This window comes from Tetrahymena thermophila, assembly GCF_000189635.1.
Source record: "Tetrahymena thermophila SB210 genomic scaffold scf_8254224, whole genome shotgun sequence".
Taxonomy (NCBI): domain Eukaryota; phylum Ciliophora; class Oligohymenophorea; order Hymenostomatida; family Tetrahymenidae; genus Tetrahymena; species Tetrahymena thermophila.
In genome coordinates this window covers 45,308-61,745 of record NW_002476098.1, presented here as the reverse complement: position 1 = coordinate 61,745, position 16,438 = coordinate 45,308, and the positions used below count along the sequence as shown (strand labels likewise).

At 20.9% G+C, this 16,438-nt stretch overlaps 4 protein-coding genes across 4 annotated transcripts; 3 read left to right on the top strand and 1 right to left on the bottom strand. All coding sequences in view use genetic code 6, as the record gives it.

Moving 5' to 3' along the window:
- Positions 1 to 708: 708 nt before the first annotated feature.
- TTHERM_01243540 (mannosyltransferase PIG protein) lies at positions 709 to 2,187 on the top strand (the record flags this gene model as incomplete). The annotated part of the gene is made up of 1 exon (XM_001025485.2): positions 709 to 2,187. A coding segment is annotated over one exon (1,479 nt), but the record flags the coding sequence as incomplete, so codon positions are not given.
- Positions 2,188 to 3,716: 1,529 nt separating this feature from the next.
- TTHERM_01243520 (transmembrane protein, putative) lies at positions 3,717 to 6,663 on the top strand (the record flags this gene model as incomplete). Its single annotated transcript, XM_001025483.2, has 4 exons — positions 3,717 to 3,948; positions 4,006 to 4,576; positions 4,811 to 5,151; positions 5,363 to 6,663. 4 exons carry the CDS (start codon positions 3,717 to 3,719, stop codon positions 6,661 to 6,663), a joined length of 2,445 nt encoding a protein of 814 aa, XP_001025483.2.
- Positions 6,664 to 7,333: 670 nt separating this feature from the next.
- Positions 7,334 to 11,745, top strand: TTHERM_001243501 (cyclic nucleotide-binding domain protein; the record flags this gene model as incomplete). The annotated part of the gene is made up of 13 exons (XM_012800437.1): positions 7,334 to 7,453; positions 7,511 to 7,560; positions 8,208 to 8,297; positions 8,386 to 8,475; positions 8,775 to 8,864; positions 9,204 to 9,290; positions 9,586 to 9,675; positions 9,850 to 9,939; positions 10,192 to 10,281; positions 10,579 to 10,668; positions 10,949 to 11,038; positions 11,342 to 11,431; positions 11,667 to 11,745. 13 exons carry the CDS (start codon positions 7,334 to 7,336, stop codon positions 11,743 to 11,745), a joined length of 1,146 nt encoding a protein of 381 aa, XP_012655891.1.
- A 457-nt stretch (positions 11,746 to 12,202) lies between these two features.
- On the bottom strand, positions 12,203 to 15,892 carry TTHERM_01243500 (hypothetical protein; the record flags this gene model as incomplete). Its single annotated transcript, XM_001025481.2, has 4 exons — positions 12,203 to 12,801; positions 12,867 to 13,208; positions 13,283 to 13,569; positions 14,151 to 15,892. The coding sequence occupies 4 exons, from the start codon at positions 15,890 to 15,892 to the stop codon at positions 12,203 to 12,205; spliced, it is 2,970 nt and encodes a 989-aa protein (XP_001025481.2).
- Between the last annotated feature and the right edge of the window lie 546 nt (positions 15,893 to 16,438).

Below are 16,438 nucleotides of genomic sequence, written 5' to 3'. Positions count from 1 at the left end.
GTGAAAATGGATGCTGAAAATGATCTAGTCAATCTTTAATTTTTTTTTTTTGATATTTTAAATTTATAATTTTTTTTACAAAAATATGAAAAGTGTTTTAAAAAGTTTTTTTTTTGTAAATAAGCTGAATAATCTGTAAATTTAATTCAAATTATCCTAATATTAATAGATAGATATACTTAACTTTCATTAAAAAATAAATAAGAAAAATATTTAACTTTAAAAAATTATAGGATTATTTTTTTTAATCATTTTTTTATAGTATTTATATATTTATCCTAAATACACTTAACATCTATTAAATAAAATAATTAATTTAATTCCTCTGGTGCTAATTAAAGAGGATTGATATTATTTAATTTTTTTATAATTAATATTAATAAAATGAAATTCAAAATTAATTTATTCATTTACTTTCTTACATTTTATATATTTGAAATTCAAAAATAAATTAATTGTTATTGAATATTTTAATTAGATTTTGGTGATAATGTTTTGCAATTTAAAAAAATAAAATAAATATTTATAAAAGCTTATGACTGAGTGAGTGATTAAGTATTTTTAATATTTATAATTTATCTATTAATCAATATTGAATGGATTATCTTTATTTTATTTTAGAGAATGGCACTTTAGACTCCTAAGATATTTATTAGTATTTATTTATATGATTAGTTAGTTATTTAGTTAGTTAATTAATTAATTAGCAGAAGATAGGAAATTTAAAAGGACAGCGAACAAGAAATAATCAAATTTGCAGGGAAAAGATATTATTAGGAATTTAAAAAGAAGAAGAATTTTATTCTTATAAATAAAATAATTGAGAAAAAGCATATTTGCTTTATAGGTAGAAAGAAGAACATAAAATATATTTAGCAAAAAAGCGAAAAAATATTTTTTAAATAATAAAATATATTTAGAAAGAAAACTAGGAAAGAAAATTAGATGGGATTAGTTTCGAAAGCAGTTTTGTTTGGCTCGTTGCTGAGATTCGGGTTGTTATTTATCGCTGAATTTCAAGATTATTATTATAATTTGAAATATACTGATTTAGATTATTCTGTATACACTGATGCAGCAAAATATGTTCTTTAAGGTGGTACTCCTTATGACCGTCACACTTATAGATATACTCCAATATTAGCATATATGATGATCCCATGCGAGTGGTATTATAAGAATTTTGGAAAATGCTTGTTCATTATTTTTGATATTTTGGCTGGCTACTTAATTGAAAAGATATTAAAAACATCCACAAATTTGAACGACGGCACAATCAACAAGTTGACTTGTATTTGGTTCTTTAATCCAATCATTTTTAACGTCTCCACCAGAGGCAATGCAGATACAATGATTTCCTATTTGGTTTTAGTCACTGTTTATTTGCTTTTGAAGAAAAGATACGTTTTAGCCGCTATAGCTTTTGGCTTATCAGTTCATTTTAAGATATATCCTATTATTTATGCTCTTCCAATGTATCTTTACATAGATCATGAAAAGTCAAGAGGTATTTTTGACATGAAGAATTTCTTCACTAAGAATAGAATTGTTTTTACTTTGATAAGTGCTTCTGTTTTCATCCTTTCTGTTGCTTATTTCTACTAAAAGTATGGCTGGATATTCTTATATGAAACTTATCTCTACCACTTTATCCGTAAAGACAATCGTCATAATTTCTCAGTTTACTTCTATTACATCTATCTAAACTTTGAAGGTGTTTCTAAGATTTAAGCTGCATTGGCCTTTATCCCATAGTTCTTCTTGGTTTTCTTAGCAGGCTTTAAGTTTTACAAGGATTTGCCATTCTGTTTATTCATCCAAACTTTCATGTTTGTTATATTTAATAAAGTATGCACTGCCTAGTACTTTATTTGGTACATGAGTTTAATGCCTATTGTCTTAGCAAACAACGACCTCTATCTTAAGAAAAAGGGCAAATTGCTTTTAATCTGGGTTCTTTGGTTTATTAGCGAACTCTTGTGGAATTTGGGTTCTTACTTTTTGGAATTGAAAGGAGAAAACGTGTTTTTCGAAATTTGGTTGAGCTCCATTCTATTCTTCTTCATGAATACTGTCATTGGTTATTCCTTCTTAAGCAATCACCATCTAACTGTCTTTGAACAAAAGCCAAAGCAAATTAATTAGGAATCAAAATCAGCTATCACTGATAAGAAGAAATAAAATTGAAATAATATGTTAGTTAATAACCTTAAAATTAATTAATTAATTAATTGTATTTATTTCTAATAAATATTGTTGAATTAATAATAATTAAATTAAATTAAATAATTAAAATAAAATGAATTGTGTGAAGAATAAACACAAGAAAATTTAATAAATTATTTAATATTAGTTAAATTGATTTATTATATTTCATTAATTTTAATTTAATTTACATAAGTTAATATTTTACTAATTAAAATTTAAATCTAAATAAAATTCATTTTCATTTTATAATTAATAATTTATTTGGTTTTCTAAAAATAAAATAGATTTCAATGATTTAATATTTTCCATTTATTATTCACGCAAAAATAATTTTTTTAGCCATTAAAAATTTTAAACCGAATAAGTCTTATTTTGATAGATTAAAAATCAAGATTAAATGTATAAACTATTTGAAAAAGCTTTTAAACTTCTGAAAAAGTCAAGTAAATAATAAAAAACTGTTATTGATTCTCTTCCATAAAGAATTTAAATAGAAAGAGGGTGTCATTATTAAATATTGAAGTATATTTAAATCTGTGATTAATTGTAGTTTTTTATTAAATAAATATCTAAATTTTTAATAAGCAAATCTCATTTTTATCAAATTATAATCATTCAGTATTTAATTTTCATTACAAAGTGATATTAAAACAAAAGATTTTATTGATTTATTTTTAGTATTCAGCTCAATAATTCAGGTATATGTAGATAGACTAATATATTATCTCATTAATCATATAATTAAGTAAAGAAAATCTATAAATAGTGAAATGATAATTGGTAAGATTAACAAATAAATTATATTTGAAAATTAATGGTTATAATTTTTTTCTTTTAAATGTAAGGAGTTTCTTTAGAGAAGAAATTAAATTCATAGGAATAAGATTCAAATAGTTTATATCAGTGTTGCTTGTACCTGCTTTAAAATATTAAACAAAATGAAAAGTTTGAATTATTTTATTTATTATTAGTTTTAAGCAATATACTCTTTACAGGTTAAAGGTTAACTAGCGAATGTAAGCGATTATATTTTCTTATCAACGATAATATTATGTAAAACTTTTCTAGAAATAAAAACATCATAATTAGATCAATTAATATGCCAAATTTTATTTTTTTTCTTAGTTGATTTTTCTAATAAAATTAATAAGAATTTATTCTTTTTGATTTGATTAAGAAATATTAGAATGTTTAGATAATTATTTAAAAATAAATATTCGGTATTTGATTAATAAATTTAAATCAAATTATCTCTGTTTATTTGAAATAGATTGAACCAAGAGTTCTTTAATTTAAAGATACATATATTTACAATCAAAGGCTATTACCACACTATAAACCTTTGTCAATTAGATTTAAAAACTTTTTTTAGCTTAATCAATTATATAGATTTTATTAATAGAAATCATCGATTAGACCTACTCAAATAATATTCATTCACTCTATCAATCAAATAATAAATATATTAATACAAATAAATAAATAAATATTGCACATTTACAATTAAAATGCATGAAGACATGCAGTACGTTTAGAAAGATAAAATACCTTCAATCAAAAAAATAGCATCTAAATCAGAAAAATATGTTTAATAGGAGCAATTATAGTAAGTTCATATGTCTAAAGAGTCTATGGTCAATAATCCTGAGGAAATTGAAGAAGGACCTACTTTAGCCTTGCTCTTAATTGGAAATGTTGGCTTCAAAAATATGACTTATTTAAACAAAAAATATAAAAAAAGTAAGCTATCATTTCACAAATAATTTATTTTAATGAAGTTATTCAAAATATATCAAGACTAGCATAAAGAAACTGAGATTTCGGATTCAAGTGATTTTTCAGAAGAGGAAGTAGAAGTTGCGGAAGAAAAAAATAAGTTGATTGCATAAGATGCTAACTTTTCTGAATATGATAAAAAGAATAAAGATCTAGAGGAAATCTTTTTTTAAACTGAAGTAGTGCAATAAGAAAATGAAATGGAAGAATTACCTATAGCAGCGAAGTCATATTCTTCAGTTTAAAACTCTTAAAACATTGAATCCCGTCAATAATAGAATGATAAATAATCACAAAATTCACCTTCAAATGCTTTTGATAAATAACAAACAATACAAAGTCTTAAAGAATATAGTTAAAAGTTTAAAAATAGTACTTTGCTTATCTCCAAATCTGAATACAGAAATTCAAATCCAATTTCTATAAAAAGTTAGCTAATAAATAGGTAATCCACTAATTTGGCTAGCAATTTGTATGTAAGAAATAGTTCAACTGTTGCTTAAGTATAAAGCAACACATAAGCCTCACCTATTAATCATTTATAGCAATAGACCACAATAGCTGAAGACAAACCTTTTCAAACCTCAAAAAAGTAATATAAATAATAAATACTATTTGTGAATCTTCGTTTATTATCTTACATTTTCACACCTTTATTTATAACAGATTTTATTTTTATAAAAATAATGGAAATATTTATTTATTCATTCATTTACTTGCTTAATTAATATCTTCTACAGTGGATTATAATATTTATTTAACTTGAAATTAAATGTTATACATATATATATATATATTAAATAATTTTTTTTTAATTTAAAAATAGAAAAAAGAAATTTAGCTCATAGCCTCATAAATTAAAATTCAGGTGGTTATTTTTTTTAGAATTTCTTTTGTATCATATATTGTACTATTGCTTTGTTGGACCTGTTTCAGTATTGATAATAGTATATGCTTTTAAATAAAACTTGGCAGTTTGTCATAATATGGGTTTTGTTGGATTTAGCTTTATTAGCATTTACTAAGCATTCTAGTTTATATTTTATGTGATCAGTATACTAATATACTTCAATATCCCAAAAGCCTTGTAAAGCGACTACCTTATTTTTTTCCTATCATTTCTATATATTTATATCATCAAAATCCTCGTTATGACTCTTAAATATGGTAATTTTTTCCTAAAAACGATTCATCCACACACCCATTTATTAATTTATTCATTCATTCATTCTATTTATTTATTTATTTATTTATTTATTTATTTATTTATTTATTTATTTATTTTATTATTCATTAAAAAGCTGGTTTTTTTTAGCAGTTAGCTTTTAATTTTAAATATAATTGATTATTAAAAATGAGAATGTTTATTATTAAATAGGATTTTATACGCATAGCAAAATGAAGGAAATAAAGTCTAAATTACTGAAAGATGATTATATAAAAGAGTCTATATTTGGAGGATGGTTATATTAAACAGAAGAGATAATAAAAGAAGAAATTGAAAATGCCAAGCTACGTTTGGAAGTTGAATCTAGTTCTTTTTATTTTGAATTTATGTCTAAACCTACGACTTAATAATTTTAAAAACTGCTTGCTCCAGAGCGCAAGAAGCAAATTCTGACTCATAATGGAAACAAATTTGATATAACTTAGCTACCTTATGGGATAAATCTTTTAGTGGAATACATAAAATACTACAGTAATTAGTTTCCTACAAATTGGATTAAGAAAGTATCATATTCTATTTCATTTGTAAGACAAGTATATTTCATTTATGTGAAAGTCTAATGCGTTATGTAGGCAGAAAATAATGTCATGAACTTAGCCAATTTAATTGCTGTCAATATTTTTTTTGCTTTCTTTGAGTTCACCTTTTGGGGATAGATCATTAGCATCCTTTTAATTTATTTTAATGACTTAAGAAGAAAGGTGTTCATTTTAAATTAAATGAGTCACTTGATCTCTCCGAAAAGAGTTGAAATTGAATTAGAAGGAACCAAAAAACTTTATCCTACATTAGAACTCATTTGTTCTATTTCTTTAAGAACATGGGCCTAACTTCGGAAAATGACTTTAGACTACGGAGAAAAATTTTCACAAAGAATTTAAATTCTAGTTAGTATTTTTATAAGCTTCTTCATAATCATAATAGTAATCTACCTCTTGCAACGCTTTGAAGTGATTAACTTTTTCAATATAGAGAATAATGTTGCTTATCTTTATATATTTGACATAATATGCATTGTCATGATTATCATTAAATGTGTTTTTATGGGAGGCAAAATAAATGAACATTTTAGCATCCACATACAAAAATTATATGCAAATTAGTTAAACTTTGTAGAGTTACTTAGCAAATACGATTTGTGGTTTTAAGACGATTATGTTATAACAAACCCTTGTTTTAGAAGATTAATTGAAGATTATCAAAGGTCTAAAATATCATACAATTTCTCAGATAAATAGCTAAAAAAGTTAATCAAAGATAACATTTAATTATGTAAAATGCAAATTTTAGACATTAACATTTAAAGCAGAGATAATCCTTACAAAGTTTTTGGAGTCGCTATGACTCAGTAGTTAGGTTTCACCATTCTAACAGCTCTTATTTCTCTTATTGGTTCTTTATTTATTAAACTTGTATACTCAAATCCATCAGCAATTAATCTAACCCTTTGATAATAAAAAATTGCTCAAAAATGATTTGTTCAAAAGACATATTGAATTAAAATAAATAAAAAAATTAAACAACTAATTTATTTACTCCTGTAAATATTATTTGAAAATAAACAAATAAACAGATAGATAGATAGATAAATAAATAAATATATTGGTAATAAGTTTTTAAATTCGGTATAATCTGATGAGAAATATTAACAAAATGTAAAATAAATAAATAAATAATTAAATTACTAACTAAATAAATAAATAAATAACTAACTAAATAAATAAATAAATAAATAAATAAATACTAATATATTAATTAATTATTAACAATTTTATAATATTTAACTTAAAACATGTAATTTATATTTAATCTTTTTATTTAAATTGTAACGTAAGGAATAAAACTATTTTATATATTTTTTAGTAGAGTAAAAATATGTTAGAAATATCTACCTATCTCTCACCAACATATTCACAATTTAAAAAATTTTTAAATTTAAATTTAATGAAAATAGAAAATATTTGTTTATAGTTTATGAAAAATACAAAATAATATCAAATAAGAGGAAAATTAAAATTCTATTTGCTTTATTAAAATGTTCTGTATTTATTTATAATGTCGTGTAACAATATTTAATTGATTAAGAATTTTTATTGTTTATTAATAAATAGCTTCTTCTAAATGTAATCCAAAGTAAATTAATTATTAATCTAACTTTAGTTACAATAAATTACTATCCAATATTTTTCAAAGAAAAAATAAATGATATAAAATAAAAAATATTTTAACAATCTAGAGGAAGTAAATATTTATTTTTTTATTAATATTGTTTAAATTTATTTTAATTAATAAAAAAAGTTTTTAAACTCTGGATTTTAAGAACATTAGGTTCTCAATATTGATCTGAAGTATATTTAGTTTCTTTTAAAAATTATTTACAATATTATTTTTTAATAAAAATTATCATCTATTCATTCATTTTTATTAATCAAATATTCTTTAAACTATTTTAACTTAATTTTCACTCTATTTTTATTTAAATAAATAATTAATTAATTATTCATTTTTTTATTCTTGATACTTTTTCTTCTATTTATCGTTCTAATTAACTAACAAACTAACTAACTAATTAATTAACTCTTTAGTTTTTCTTAAACATTTATAAATGACAAATTAGTTAGATTTTTTTTGATAGTGTTTATTTTATTTCTTTTTTAATTTAACTCATTTTTTAATTATTAATTTTTGCTTTTATTATTAATTATTTATTTAATTTATTTCTTATAATTTCATATTTTTTCTTTATTTTTTTTTTTAAGTAACTAATTCTAATTTACTTGATATTTTTTTCAAAATTTAAAAAGTGATAATAGATTAATAAAAAAATTGGATTAATTTTAGGTTTTGGTTTTATAAAGTACCAAAAATTAAAAATTTTTCACTTTTATTTAGATAATAAATAAAGTTTATTTTTTTGGATGGATTGTGATATTTTTTAATATAAAATTAATTTTTTTTCTTCATTTTTTCTTTGTAACTAAGTATTTTTACAAAGGGAGTGTGATATTGGTGATAAAGATGCATCAAGCTTAGGTTCTGCAATAGGAAATTGTACTAATCTCATAGATTTAACACTTGGCCTTTAGTAAAAAACAGTTTATTTTTTTTAATATATAAAATGAATTTTTTTTTCTTCGTTTATTCATTCTAACTAATTAATCATATTTACAAAGTTATAATCGAATTCGTGATAAAGGTGCATAAAGCTTAGGTTTATGTATAGGAAAATGTACTAATCTCTCAAATTTGGTTCTTGGCCTTAGGTAAAAACAGTTTATTTAATTGGATTATGTATGATATTTTTTTATTTAAAAATGAATTTAAAATAACTAAGCTAATTCTTTTAATTTATAAATTAACTTTTCATTTGGTTAATTTTTCTTTTTTTTTTATTATTTAGATTGTGTTTTTTCTTCTTCTTTTTTTATTTGTTAATTTAAATCATTTTTTCATTTTCAAATTTTGCTTTTATTTTTAATTGCTGAATTAAGTTCTTTTTATTTCATATTTTTCCTTTAACCTAACTAATTAATAATATATTTTTTCTTCAATATTTAAAAAGCAAAAATTATATTGGCGATGAAGGCGCATCAGGATTAAGTTCTGGTTTAGGAAAGTGCACTAATCTATCAAATTTCATACTTGGAATTCGGTAAAAATAGTTAAATTGTCTTTGGATTGTGATATTTTTTAATATATGAACTTAAAACAATAAAACTAACTCATTTTATTTATTTATTCTGCTTGTTTTTCTCTTCTTTCTTTCTTTCTTTCTTTGTTTCTTTCTTTCTTTCTTTCTTTATTTCTTTCTTTCTTTCTTTCTTTATTTCTTTATTTCTTTATTTCTTTCTTTTTAATTTAACTAATTTATTTAATTTTTATCTTCTAACTTTATTAATTTTTTATTATTTAATATTTTTTCTTCATTTTTTACTTTAAAATAAACTAATTAATTTAGCTAAATATTTTTTCTTCAATATATAAAAAGTAGAAATGAAATTGGTGCAATTGGTGTATCAAGTTTAGTTTCTGGTTTAGGAAAGTGCAGTAATCTCTCAAATTTGACAATTGATCTTTAGTAAAAACAGTTTATTTGTTTTGTTTTGAATTACGATTTTATAAAAATGAATTTAAAAACAATATAACTTATTTTTTAATTTATTTATTTATTTATTTATTAACTTTTTATTTTATTTATTTTGTTATTTGTACTTGTGTTTTTGTTTTTTTTATACTTTATTTTTTTATAAATTTAACTCATTTTATGATTTTGAATGTTTGATTTTTTAATTTCTTATTATATCATATTTATTCTTCATTTTTTACTATAATTACCTAATTAACTATATTATTTTTCTTAATTATTTAAAAAGTAGAAATTAAATAGGTGCAATTGGTGCATCGAACTTAGGTTCTGGTTTAGGAGAATGCACTAACCTCTAGATTTTGACACTTAATCTTAGGTAAAAACAGTTTATCTATTTTGTATTGTGATTTTTCTTTGTTTATTAATTTAACTAATTTTTTAATTTTCAACTTTTACTTTTTATAGATTTCTTATTATTTCACTTTTTATCTTCATTTTTTTCTTCTAATTAACTGATTAACTATACATTTTTTATTTATTATTTAAAAAGTAACAATAAAATTGGTGCTTCTGGCGTATTAAGCTTAGGTTCTGGTTTAGGAAAGTGCACTAATCTCCTAAATTTGTAACTTGATCTTCGGTAAAAGCAGTTTATTTGTTTTGATTGTTATATTTTTTAATATAAAAATGAATTTAATTCAAAATAAATAATTAACTCTTTTAATTAATTAATTAGCTTTTTATTTGATTTATTTTTCTTTTTTTTTATTCTACTTTTATTTTTTTCTTCTTAGTCTGTTTGTTAATTTACATAATATTTTCATTTTAAACTTTTACTTTCTTATTAATTATTTTCTTATTATTTTATATTTTTTATTAAATATTTAAAAAGGACAAATAAAATTGGTAATTAAGGTGCATCAGACTTAGGTTTTGGTTTAGGAAAGTGCATTAATCTTTTAAATTTGAAACTTTGCCTTGTGTAAAAAAGCTTATTTGTTTTTGATAGAGATATATTTTAAATAAAAATGAAATTAAATCAATTTTATAAACTAACTATTTATTTTTATCTACTTATTAATTTTTTATTTTATTTTTTTTATTCTTCTTGTGTTTTTTTTATTTTATTTACTTATTTCCTTATTTATTATTTTAACTAATTTTGATTTTAACTTTTACATTCGTTATTAATTCATTTCTTAATATTTCATATTTATTTTTCCTATGATTTTTCCTACTAAATAATTAATTCTATATTTTTTTCTTCAATCCTTAAAAGTAGAAATTAAATAGGCCCACTTGGGGCATCACGTTTAGGCTTTGGTTTAGGAAAAAGCCCTAATCTTTAAAATTTGGCACTTAATCTTTAGTAAAATCAATTTATTTATTTTTAATTTTGATTTTTTGAATATAAAATAAATTTAAACAATATAATTTAAATTAATTAATTTTTTTTAGCTTTTTATTTTATTTATTTTTTATTATTCTGCTTATGTTTTTTCTTTTATTTATTACTTTATTTATTTATTTGTTATTTTAACTAATTTTTTGATCTTCAACTTTTCTTACTTATAAATTTATTTCTTTTTCTTCGTTTTTTCCTTTTAACTAATGAATTAACTATTTTTTTTTCTTCTATTTCTTAAAAGTAAAAATTAAATTCGTGACGAAGGCGCATCAGATTTAGGTTCTGGTTTAGGTAGGTGCACTAGTCTTTCAAATTTGACACTTGATATTACGTAAATAGAGCTTATTTGTTTTAGATTTTGATACTTTTTATTTAAAAATTAATTTAAATTAGTATAACTAACTCATTTAATTTATTTATTTATTTATTAGCTTTCTGTTTGATTTATTTTTATTTTATTATGCATATTTTTTATTTTTCTTTGTCTCTTTCTTTGCTTATTAATTTAACTCATTTGTTCATTTTCAACTTTTGATTTTATTAATTAATTCATTTTTTATTATTTCATATTTTTCTACACTTTTTCCTTTTAGTTAACTAATTATCTATATATTTTTCTTGAATAAATATAAAGTGAGACTAAAATTTGTGATAAAGGTGCATCAGGCTTAGTTTATGGTTTAAGAAAGTGTGCTAATCTCTCAAATTTATCACTCAATATTTAGTAAAAACAGATTATTAATTTTGGATTGTGTTATTTTTTAAATAAAAAAATGAATTGAAAGCAATAAAATTGACTTTTTAATTTATTTATTTATTTATTAGCTTTTGATTTAATTAATTTTTCTTTTTTTTAAATTCAACTGATATATTTTTATTTATCGATTTAAAATAAATATTTTATATAAAAATTTTATCATATATTTTTTTTATTAATTTACACTAATTTATATTGAAAGGAGAAACTATTTAGAAAGAGTAAAATGTCTCAAATTAAAAAAATTAGTTACCATAAACATAAAATATTAATGGTGGTGAAAAAATGAGGAAATGAATATATTTGTAGAATATAATAAATATGTGCCATTTTATAATATTTTGTAATATGATAATTTTACCTAAAAAAAAGATAGATTAATAATAATTATTTTAATTAATTTTTATAAATATTGCTAATCCTGAAATTAAAATATCATTTAATTTTTATGATTTTAAACTAATTTTATTCTTTCTATAAAAAAATACTTTTTTATCTCTGTTATTAAATGTGAATTAGTTTATGAGAGTTGACAGTGTATAAATTTAAAATTATTTATTTGCTATATTCTAATAATATTTTTTAATTATTTAACTAATTAGTAAATAGATTAAATATAAATAGTATTATTACTAAATTTTATACAATTTTTAAATAAAATTAATTTTTTATTTACTAAATTTTTAATTGATTTTTTTGATTTTGCTTTTTAAAAATATGTTTAACATTTTAATTATTTCAATTAATTAATTAATTTTTAGAAGTATTCTGCTGCTTTATTTAATTATTTGGAGATTTAGGAATTTTAGAATTAAGATGGATTGTGTTATTTAAAAGTTTTTACATGATTTGTTTTCTCTTATCACCTTTCCAAGTAGGTAATTAACTTTATTTTTTTTATTATTATTATAATTAATTTGTCATCGATGGTCTTGGATAACATTGGATAAGAGGATGAAAAGTCTCTTCATCAATAACTTTTCCAACTTAGGTTTTTAAAATATTAATTTAATTTATTTCAGGATCTAATGGCATAGTCATTGCTGCATCTTATTAAAATAATATTCCAGTAGGAATATCTACCCCCAAAGTTTGTATTTAGTAAGAATGATACTAAGGAGATATCATTTATATTTTTTATTCAGGGATGGTAAAAAAGAACTGAAGAGTTTAATTAGGAGGACACATCACTTTTAAATAGTAAATATTATTATTTTATTTTGGTTGTAATTAAATCCCTTTATATTCAAGAAAATCTAAATGGACAAAGACTCTATGAATCATATTTTTAGCATTAAAGTTGCTAATATCAACTGTGATTTCTTGTTCTTGCCAACCTTTGTGTTATTAAATAAATACATCAATAAAAATTAATGATTTAATTGATTCTTTTAAAAAATACCTTAACAAATCCAGCAATTATCTACAGAAACTAAGGATCTGTCCTTAGCTAGCATGAAATTTAAAGTATTGACTCCATCAATACGGTGATTTAAATGAATATTTCTGAAGCTGTTTATATGGTTATTTATATTAAGAAATCCCAAAGCATCTACAACTCCTACATTCCCAGAAAAATGAAAGCCATAAATAGTATGGTTATTTATTAATCCTTCTTAAATTATTGTAGATTCTTATTGATTAAAACCACAATTTGAGAGATCTAAATGAACTACATTTGATTGCTGATACATTAAAAAGCGTTTAATTTCTTAACTGCAGGCCAATTTATTTTAATCTCCACCTTTTTAAATTAAACAAATATATAAATAAATTTCAATTTTTATTAAATTCTTTATTTTTTTATTCTAATTTTACCTAAAGGGTTTTTACTCAGATCTAATACATTCAACGTTGTATTAACTTACAGTCCTTAAGCAATTAAAGCTCCACCATCTCCCTTAATTAAATTCCAGTGTAAATAGAACTCCTCTAGATAGTAATTTTCGGAAATAACCTTTTTAATATTTTGGCATGATTTAGAGCTTATTTGATTCTAAGATAAATTCAATTTTTTTATTGAAGAGTTGCTCGCTAAGCATTCCATTAATGAATTTGCAACTTAGTCATTAATTTTACAGTTCTCCAAATTTAAAATTAAAAGCCTTTTATGTTTTAAATATTATAATTTCAAATTTTGTTAAAAGAAAACAAAGAATATTTAATTAAATTATTTTTTTTTCCTAAGTAAATTTAATTATTTCTAATTAAAAATTACTTAAAAAATAAAAAACTTGTGCTTTCATAGGCTATTTTATCAATCAAATTATATTTTAAAAAATATATCGGAAAATAAAGGGAAGTATTTTTAGGGGAGATTTAATAATATTAAAAGTTTTTTTAGTGGGAACTTTAATTATAATATTTTATGTAATCATTCCAAATATTTATTATTTTAAAAATTTTTTATTCAGATTAAATTAAGTATTATTCGCACAATTTATATGTTCCATTATTTGATATTTCCTCAAAGTTAAAGTCAAATTTAATTTTTTAATTTAACAAATTTCTTTTGAATTAAATTTATTCAATAAATTAATTTGTCATTTCTATTAAAATTATTTTATCAAAATTTAATGAAATTAAAATTTTATCCTAGTAATATAAATATTTTTTTTGGAAGTTAAAAATATATTTATATTTTAATAAAATAAATTAAGTATGAAATAAAATAAAATTTAAATACTTTGAGTTTTAAGATAAGAATTTTTGCTATAGCAAAGTAATCGTTTCTATATTTAAATCTTTTTTGGATAAACTTAGTTCAAGTATTTAGTCAGGAGAAGATTTGAGAAGAAGTTGATATATTTATTGATTTATATTGGATATTTTTTATTTGAATGGTTAAAAGATGTCTTTTTGAGTTATTTATGAAATTGAATCTTAGACATTTGGTTATAATGAAGATTCTCTGTCTTTATAATTAGAAAAGCTTATGCTGTTATAACTTCTATTTATAGGAATTAAACTTAATTTTCTTGGTAGAATTTTTTTATCAATGACAGGGTTTGCTAATTTCGTTTTAACGGTTTCTCTAGACTCAATTTTTTCTTAAGTAATTTCTTTTAATTAAATAATTTTTTTTGGTTTTTAGCAGTTTTAAATAAGTATCTATGGGGTTTTAATTCCAATAACTGAGGAGTGTCTTTTACAAACTTTATTTTATAAGAAGTTTTAAGCATTTTTATCTATTGAAAATGATTACTACTTTGAGATATTTTATTTATACAAATCTTTTAATATTTAATGTGTTTTATTACTTTTTTAGTACTATATTATATTATCTACATTTTTATATTCATTTTAATCTAGCTACATTTTGCTTACTACTTTCAGATCTTCTTCATCTGCTATTATTCTTTTTTCTATATACATTTTTTATGCTTCTTCAATGAATTTATTCTTTTCTTCTTCTTGCAGCCTTGTTAATGAAGCAATTCTCGATTCCTTCTTTATGCTTAACCTTTAATGGTTGGTTTACTAAATTTATTAGTTTTCTTCTTAGTTATTAGCTAAATTCAAACTGGATCTCCTTTTCTCTTTATTCATATTTGAATAAGGAGTTGTGTCATTTCTATCTTAGAAATCCAGTAATTATCCACCACTAAATGAAGTTGGAGTATTTGAAATGTTAAATTTTAAATGGCTATTAACTCTTGAAATTCTACACGGAGACACGGATTAACTAGGACTGCTTATACTTGGCATATTTAATGAATTTATTTATTTACTTGTTTACATAAATCCAGCAACATCAATTTAATATTTTCTTTTATTTACATTTTAATTTACGCTATCATTTTACTATTCGTTTAAATTCTGAATTTAAAGACTCTTTTTATTTTCTTCATTTATTAAGGAAGAATTTATCTGTTTCAAGTTCAAAAAACTCTTTGATTTATGTTTCTTTATTTAATTATATTGCTAATCTCTTTGATTTATTTACTGTTTTAAATTGAATATTTATTAGCATTCGTGCTTATTGAAAGAACTTTGATTGTTTGGTGAAGCTTGTTTCTTTCTAATGTATAGTTATTTACTATTAAAACTATCATTACTATTTAATTAATCTATCTTGCTTACTGATTTAGGAGAGCTATTTTAGGAACCCTTTGAAGGAATCAATAGCTTAAGGAAGAACTTGTTTTATTAATTCTTATTCTGGCCATTAAAGCTCGCTTCAAAAGAAGAGTCTTAGTTATCTTGTTGAGAAACTTGTTTTAAATGATCCAATTATTTAATTTAGTTAGAAAAAATAGGTTTTTAAGCATGATTGAAGGAATTAATAGCATTCTCAGTATCTAAAAGAGGAATTTATTTGTTAATTGATATATTCTATCTAATGTAATACTTTTTAGCTGTCATATCTTAATGTTCATTTAAGTTTTCTTTTGCAATGTTTTCGCGGACTAAATGTTATCTCAGCATATTGAGTGTTATTTTCGTAAGCTAATTAAAAATTGAGTGAACAATAGAGTTTGCTTAACAAATTAATTAATTAGTAACAATTTATTTATTTATTCATCTAAATTATCTATCTATCAATCAATAAATCTAATTATTAATTGATAAATCTACAAATCTGATGCGATTTCATAACTAGAGATTTAAGGTTACTTTGCAAACAATATATTAAAAAAATAGTAATTTAATGAATTTAAGTATGCAAATTAAGGAGAAAATATAAATAAAACATAGAATATCCTTTTTAATCATAGATGAAATTAGGGTAATAAATTTATTAGATTTTTTTAATGAAAACCCCTAAAAATTTGAAAAAATATTGAATATTGTATTTAAATACTTTTTATAGTATATATATATATTTATATTTTATATTGAATTTATGAATTTTATTGAATAGTTAGTGCCTTTACATACTTTTTCATAAATACTTTGATATATTTTTTAATTTTAAATTAAGTATAATCCAGGTATTAAAATATTATGCTATCCAGTTCATCATATTTTAAT